At 46.1% G+C, this 8330-nt stretch overlaps 1 protein-coding gene across 2 annotated transcripts in view; it reads right to left on the bottom strand.

Moving 5' to 3' along the window:
• Window positions 1-8330, bottom strand: part of LOC102206837 (serine/threonine-protein kinase WNK4-like) — a 23921-nt gene that overhangs the window by 12139 nt on the left and 3452 nt on the right. The window contains exons 2-11 of one of the 2 annotated variants that reach the window (XM_005753017.2): window positions 4904-5076; window positions 2661-2881; window positions 2416-2573; window positions 2249-2337; window positions 1946-2165; window positions 1654-1866; window positions 1332-1512; window positions 1050-1231; window positions 396-469; window positions 109-244 (exon numbers count right to left, since the gene is read on the bottom strand). In XM_005753017.2, the coding sequence (XP_005753074.1) occupies window positions 109-244; window positions 396-469; window positions 1050-1231; window positions 1332-1512; window positions 1654-1866; window positions 1946-2165; window positions 2249-2337; window positions 2416-2573; window positions 2661-2881; window positions 4904-5076 (1647 nt within the window). Of the gene's footprint in view, window positions 1-108; window positions 245-395; window positions 470-1049; window positions 1232-1331; window positions 1516-1653; window positions 1867-1945; window positions 2166-2248; window positions 2338-2415; window positions 2574-2660; window positions 2882-4903; window positions 5077-8330 lie in introns of both variants that reach the window. The other variant, XM_005753016.2, reaches the window with a different exon arrangement.

Genomic DNA, 8330 nt, shown 5'->3' on the forward strand with positions numbered 1-8330 from the left:
CACACACACACACACACACGCACACACACAGACACACACACAGACACACACAGTGTTTACACACCTCATGTTGTTCTTTAGAGGTTAAATGTTCGCACGGCGACTCACCCCTGTGATTCGCAGACGAGCTCGCGCTCTCCTCCTGAACTGTTTCGCAGCTGCTCTTTTTGCGATGTCCTGACTGCTCTTCTCTGATTGGCCGTCATTGCCGTCACTCAAACCCGAGGTCACGTCAGAAACGTAGCTGCAAAACAAATGTGCGTTTTTACCACCTCTGTGAGGACCAACCCTAGATTTAGGACACTTTGTTTTTCAGAGCAACATAAAGTATCTTAAATGTTCTTTAGGAGCATTTAATGTTACTGCAGGTCCTCGTATGTAAGCGTGTGCATTACCTGTCCGCAGGTGAGGAGAAGCCGCAGACTGATCCATGTGATGTTTGCTCGGCACTGTGGGACACAGCGATGCTCTGTGGGACACAAACACAGATCCAGACTGAAAAGAAGCTTCTCAGCCAGCTTAATCATGTGACGCTTTCTGTGACGTCCTCTAGAGGGCGACAGAGAAGCTCGTGTAAAACTAACCCATGACAAGAGTCACACAGACGTGTCTAAGATAATCTCATCGCTCTGTGCTGACAGCTGGCTGTACCCACTTTATCAAAGGTCAGTGAACAGTACCCTGCACCCCTGCTGGCAGGTCGTCTTAGCAACAACAAACCTTTGAAGAGATTTTACTAAATTTGATTGGTGGTTTAATACATGCAGTTTTTATTCCTGGTGACTGTTTAAAGTTATGACCCTCCCCGTTTAGGCTGCTTCAAGGAGGAGAAGACGTAACTTCTCTGGTTTCGTTCTAATGACATCATCAGGAAACAGCGGCCACACTAAATCTGAACGCGGCTGTGCTCCTCCCTCCTTCACAACTCTCAGATCTGAGCGACCACACATGCAACACACGCGTTCAGATTTAGTGTGGCCGCTCAGATCTGAGAGTTGTGAAGGAGGGAGGAGCACAGCCGCGACAGGAGCTCCTCCTCCTCTGCTCACCTTTGGGAAACGCAGCACGGGGAGGGGCGGAGGTTTGGCTTTGGATAGGAGCCGAGTCACAGGGGAAGGAGCCTCAGGTCGAGGGGTTTCCTGGACCACGGGTGGAGGTGCAGGGTTTTTGACTGGAGGAGGCGGAGCTTCAACACCCGAGGAACTGAAGGAGAAGTCTGTGTCACAGTCGGCTGCAGTGAGAGGGCGGAGAAGCGTTAAAATCTGAAGGTGCAGAGAAACGTGAACTAAAACATTTAACGATCGACGATCACAAACGAACAAACGCCTCACAGGTAGCTGACGACCACGAGGCATGTCTGGTAGTCTTGTCGTCCTCGTCGCCGTCTCCTCCCATCCTGCTGGACATGCCGCTGTTCCCAGAATCCACCGGACTGCTGCTCAGTGACATCACCAACGACGTCATACCTGTGATGGGAGGGGCTTTTTTCAAGGCAGATGTGGTGGCTGAATCCTGCTGTGAAATTAAAATGGAGGAAGGTGAAGATCTTTAATCTTAAAATTACGTGTTATTGAAAAACATAAACTGTTCGATATTCAAAGATCCGGACTGCAGGTGTAATCTCTGCCAGCAGGAGGCGCTGTTTAAACACACCTTCCCATCAGCTGTGTTTGTGGCTGGCTTCTTATTGGACGTTTCAGATGCCTGGGGGTCAACCTCCTCTTCAATCACTTCTTTCTGGTGTTTGAGCTTTTCCTCCTCCAGGCGGCGCCGTTTCTCCCGCTGGCGCTTTATGGCCGTCACCCGGTATCTGATCGCCTTGGCAATCACCTTATAGTCTGCTTCGCACACGAACCCCAGCACCACCTGTGACACAGAGACACAGGTAAGACCACCTGCCAACTGGTGTCATGGTGTGATGCCACCTGTGCGGCGGTGCGGGTACCATCTCCTGAGCCACCTCCTCGGGGACGTCCTTGTACAGCTCGAACACGAACTCTATGGCGTTATGGTCTTTATATTTGCCACAAAGCTTCTTGTTGTCGTCCATCCGCAGCCAGAGTTTCAGCGACGTCTTCGAACCATCGTCTTCTTCTGCCAGTTCCACGTGGACGCCCAGCTTCTCCTGGAAGAACCGGTGATCCAGCAGGTCCTGAACTGTGAACCTGAAGGCCAGAAAGACAAACAAACACTGAGTTTTCCTGCTGTTACCACAGGCCGTGAACTGCCCACAAACTCGTGGCATTACCTCTCGCTGCTCTTGGTGCGGATGCAGCCCTCAATGATCTCCCTCAGCTCTGGGATGGTCACTTTGGAAAAACTCTCTGGTTTGATTCCCTGAGAGACAAACAGGAAGTCAAAAATCTGGGCATGAGGACATGAAGTAAAACGCGCTAAGCGAGGGCGGGGCCTTACACTGGTGACCTTGCGGTAGATCTGGCCAGCGTTCTGACACTCAGAGTATGGATACTCGGAGGTCGCCATCTCCAGGATGCACATGCCGAAGGCGTAAATGTCCACGGCCTCGTCGTACTTCTCCTCATACATCTCTGGAGCCATGAACTCTGGAGTTCCTGAATGCACCACCAGAAAAACCATGAAGCAGCTTTTTGGGCCCACTGACTTTCTGAGGTCATGGAGGGTTACAGACTGTCTCTTACCAATCACACTCTTAGCGAACGAGGCCTTCTTGAGTGTGGCGAGGCCCAGATCTCCGATCTTGACGGAGGCCGTGGGCCCGGTGATGAAGATGTTGTCACACTTGAGGTCTCGGTGAATGATCGGGGGGCAGCGTGAGTGCAGGAAGTGAAGCCCCTTTAGGATCTGGAGGCTCCAACGCTGCAGCAGCTTCAGTTTCATCTGACGGAACCTGCGCAGGTACCTGGACGAGTTTAAAGAAAGACAGACGAGATCCAAGAAGTCAAATTAGGATCAATAAATAATTAGAATAATAACTTTATCTAAATAGCACTTTTCAAAACACGGGGTTACAAAGCGCAGCTGGACACTGATGATAAGTGTACATGTTAAAACTTACAGACATTCATTCAACGTGTGGTTTCAAACTGCGTCAACAAATGAAGGGGAATGAATTAAGGAAACGCTAACCTATAAAAATGAGTTTTCAGCATTCACTAAAACACAAAGTCAGCCAACCTGATAGTCTGAGGAAGGCTGTCCCACAGCCTACAAACTGCGATCATCTCTGGTTTTAAAATCAGAGGGAGGGACAGTCAGAAGGCCCTGATTGGATGATCGGAGAGGCGGGCTGATCAGGTGTTAGAAGCTCAGCTACATAAGCAGGGCCCATCCATGTAGAGCCTTATATGTCAATAACACAATCTTAAATCTGAATTGTACTGGAAGCCAGTGAACGGAGGCAGGGATTGGTGTGATATGTGACTGATAGCTGGTTTTCTGCTTTCTGAACTAATTGGAGATGAGCTATGGAGAGATGCACATGAAAGACGCAGTAATCAAGATGTATACTAAAAGTTCAAGATGACTGACTGGCAGTAAAGGTTTGATTGTCACAATATTTCTCAGATGAAGGAAACAATACTGGCTAACCTTTGAAAGATTCAAAATTCAGGCGGTAATCAAAAGCGATAAAAAGCAGATGATTTGATGTTATTGGCGAGGGGCCGATGTACTGATAAACGTCCTTAGAGAAACTGTCTGGGCCGAGCACTAGAACCTCGGTTTTACCAGAGTTGAGATGGAGGAAGTCAGACTACATGCAACTAATAATGGCAGAGAAACATTGAAGCAAGAGAGGCTGTTGACATATTACAGTGTGTCATCTGCATAGCAGTGGTAGGAGACTCCATTAAAACCACTGATTAGTTGACCCAGAGGTAACATAGACAAAGACAACAGAACTGGTCCAAGGACCGAGCCCTGGGAGACTCCACTGGTGCAGATGAGGACACTGGTTAATATGAATTCTGAGGAATCTGAAAAGTATAAAGAAACCCATTTGAGACCAGTACCAGCGATGCCGACCCAACAATCTCAACGAGCTGACAAGAAACAAGAAGTTTGGAAATTGGCCCAAAATTGTTTAAAAGAGTGGAGGAGGTTTTTTTAAGTACAGGAAAGACACCGGCTGTTTTAAAGTAATCTGGGACACAGCCAGATGTAAGGGACTGACAAGAGAGAGAGGCCAGGGGGAGGAGCACATGTGTGAGGCTATATCCAAAAGATCTGTTGGAGAAGTGCTTTGACCTCGGACCACAGAACTGGGTAAAAGCCTTCGGGTGGTTGAAGAGGCACGGACTGGGTGTGACCTGATATTTTGATCTTGCAGGTGAAGAAACATTTTCCCAGTTATTAGCAGACACTGGAGTAACAGCAGACTGAAGAGGGTTAGGATGTTTGCTGATGGTGTCAAATAACAACATCGGATTAATCTTTGTTATCGTTACTCACACTAGTAAAATAAGATGTTGGATGAGTGTGACTAATAACTCCTTCATATGGAGATAGGAAGTCTTGTTCCATCTACCTCCAGGTTTTCTGCACCCTCATCTTTGGTGGTGGATATGATCACTAATCCAGGGGAAGAACTGGTAACTGGGATTAATCTGACTTTAAATCTGCAACACGATCCAGAATTCATCAGCATGTATTATTTAACCAGTAAACTGAGTAAATGGTAAATGGCCTGTATTTGTACAGTGCTTTACTAGTCCCTAAGGACACATCCAGGTATCCACCCATTCACACACACATGCACACACTGGTGATGGCAGCTACACAGCCGCCCTGGGGCGCACTGACAGAGTCACTGATATCTGAAAAATTAGTTGTTGATGTACTACGGTGAGAATCAGCATCAAGTTCCCAAATTCAGAGTGTTGAGGAACTACAGAAGAACCAAATGTTCTGGTTCTGGACTCACATCTTGAGGGTCCCGGATGTCATGAGCTCCGTCACCAGGATGGTGCATTTGTGTCCCTTCAGCGTCGACTTCCAAGAGTCGTAGAATCGGACGATGTTGGGATGCTGCAGAGCTTTCAGCATCTCCACCTCCTCGTTGAAGCGCTGACGCTCGGCCTTGTTCAGACGGTGAGTCTGTTACGACACGAACACATGAACATTTCCAATCATTCGCTCGTCTGTGAATTCAGAGATCAGATCGGCAAAAAACTCCCTGAAAAGCCTTCAGCTAATCCAAAATGCTGCAGCAAGAGTCCTGACAGGGACTAGAAAGAGAGCAGATTTCTCCTGTTTTGGCTTCCTGTTAAATCCAGAATTGAATTCAAAATCCTGCTCCTCACATACAAGGTCTTAAATAATCAGGCCCCATCTTATCTTAATGACCTTGTAGTACCATATCACCCTATTAGAGCACTTCGCTCTCGCTCTGCAGGCCTACTTGTTGTTCCTAGAGTATTTAAAAGTAGAATGGGAGGCAGAGCCTTCAGTTTTCAGGCCCCTCTTCTGTGGAACCAGCTTCCAGTTTGGATTCAGGAGACAGACAATATCTCTACTTTCAAGATCAGGCTTCAAACTTTCCTTTTTGCTAAAGCATATAGTTAGGGCTGGACCAGGTGACCCTGAATCCTCCCTTAGTTATGCTGCAATAGACGTAGGCTGCCGGGGATTCTGACAGGACAACATACGCTTCTCACATCACTGCAGAGCATGATGGGAAACCAGCACCAAACACACACACGCTGTCTGTACGACGCGTTTCTTTGGTGTATATTTAATTTTTCTGGTTCACACACACAAGAGCTGTGGCACCAGTCTAACCATTAAACAGACATCAAATCGCACCAAGACATACAATTCAAAAAGTCAAATAAATTACACGCAGATTCAGATACTGAAAAGCAGTAAACTAAAAATACAATATTACAACAAAATAAATAAATGGGACAAGAATACATTTAAAAGGAATAAACTCACAATAAATAAATAAAGTAATTAAAATAATAAAAATACAGTTAGAAATATAAAACAAAATGAATGATAGAGGAACAATAAAAGTCATAAGATTTAATTAAACATTTACAAATAAAATAAATGAAATATTTAATGAAATAAAAAATAAAGAACATGTAAATGCTGATTTTAAACCTTCTTGTTTAGACACTGGAGGTTACACGAGTAACCCTGGCTCTGCGTCACAATCTACTCACCACGATTTTCACAATAAAAGCATGAAAATAAAGGACCACTAAGAAAATGTTTATTTGTGTGTGATCTCAGAAGCTGACCAATCACAGGTGAGCACGAAGGCCAGGTGAGAGTGCCTGTAATAATGACCATAAACACAAAGCAGGAAGTTCAGCACAGAGTTGATCTTTGACCTCTTTGCCCTGTGTGTGTGTGTGTGTGTGTTATCAACAGCCAGCAGCTGTCCGTCCAATCAGATACTGTGTACGGTACAACAACGCGCTGAGTCACTGTTAACCCTTTATCACACACGTGCTGGTCTATGTGTCCTTGAGAGGACCGGGCCCCGTGTGTTTTTCACTCTATTAAAGATGAGACGAGAGGACGAAGGACGAGGAAGACAATGGTTTTTGTTGAGCCTGACTGAAGTAGGAGCTTTAAATCAGTCATAAAGTGTTTTATAACCTCACACATAAATTCCTCAGGACAGTCCCTTCGTATTAAACTTCATGCTGTCCTGACTCAGAGCTGAACCTTAAACCACAGACGCTCTCATAAAAACCTAAAAAGACAAACAAACCAACCTTACACTGATCTGGTCTGGGACCAGAGGTCTGCAGGCTCTGATGAAACCCGGTGTGTGACACTCAGCTGTGTGATATTCAGCTCAGCAGGTTTGCATAAACGTTCACTGAGGGGAGAGTCAGTGCTGCTCTGACATGACTGTGCACAGCTGCCTGCATGTGTGCAGCAAACGTGTGCTCAGCCTTCATGGCTGTGAGCATGCTGCTCCTTTACTCACAGTCTGAGTAACAGCCAACAGGGGCACGCTCCAGCAGACACAGTGGACTCTTCCATTCACACAGCAGATGTGAACCACAGCCTGAGATTAAAGGAAAGAGACACGGTGACGTGGAGTTCCACCTGGCTGTCACATCACAGTCACTCTCAGTGTCATTGATCTTTCTGAGGTAACTTCACTAATTCCTAATTTCAAACCATCAACGAGCCCATTCCTACAAGACTGCTGGGAGAAGTCCTGCCATTAGAAAGCAGAGCTCTGCCTCCGTGTACACACCTGTGCTCATAGTCCCAGACACACCTGAGCGATACGGACGCTCTGTACCTGAGGACAGCGAGGGGCGTGGCACCTGGATGTGGAAACATCTGTGGGAGCTGTAAATGCTTTGACATTTGTCTTGTTGTGTGAGTCTACCGGAGGTCACTGAGGGTAACAGCCAATCACAGCAGACTTTACATTCACAACCATGAGGATGATGTCATGAAACTGATGTGCTGCACGCCACCTCTGCCCCCTCGTCACACTTTCGCATCCACAGCACCTTTACTACAACAGAAAGGTGCTGTAAAGTAAACCCAAATACACGGTTTACTTTCAGAGGAACAGGTCTTCTTACTGCAGCGCAGTGAAGCTCTGATATTTACTGTGAGGTCGGAGCAGGTCATGATGGTGACACAAGCGCTCCTACAGACTCAGGATTCAATCGCGTTCACAACGACACGCTGCTGACGTCTCTGACTCGCTTGGAACCGATCTTTGACCTTTACTGTGAAACACTTAAGTATCTGTATCAAGCCTCCATGGAGAATCCTGGCTGACCTGTGACCTCTCAGGAAGTCTCATTTAGGTTCAAAGTTACTTTATTTAGACTTTACAGAGAAATGATGGCGTTAGTCGTCACAAAACTCACCTATGTGAACCTGACACACACATGTTTGGTCATCAGGCACGATGAGTCTAATACAACAGTTCTTATTAAGTTGAGTGAGAGGAACCAAGCTGTTTCCATAACGCCTCGCCTCGCAGAGGATGGAGCCATTATTAGAAGTGATAAATCCTCTGCACCTGTTTAGAGTCCAGGGAAGCTAAACAGGCTGCGACTCACCTGTCAGACGGCAGAGGTCTGACCGAACCATGCCACCAAACGAGTCAAATCAGAAACAATCAAATGATTACAGGGAGTGCAGAATTATTAGGCAAGTTGTATTTCTGAGGAATAATTTTGTTATTGAACAACAACCATGTTGTCAATGAACCCAAAAAACTCATTAATATCAAAGCTGAATGTTTTTGGAAGTAGTTTTTAGTTTGTTTTTACTTTTAGCTATTTTAGGGGGATATCTGTGTGTGCAGGTGACTATTACTGTGCATAATTATTAGGCAACTTAACAAAAAACAAATA

Source organism: Pundamilia nyererei, unplaced genomic scaffold, assembly GCF_000239375.1.
Source record: "Pundamilia nyererei isolate P.nyererei 1_Seehausen unplaced genomic scaffold, PunNye1.0 scaffold00394, whole genome shotgun sequence".
Classification (NCBI taxonomy): Eukaryota; Metazoa; Chordata; class Actinopteri; order Cichliformes; family Cichlidae; genus Pundamilia; species Pundamilia nyererei.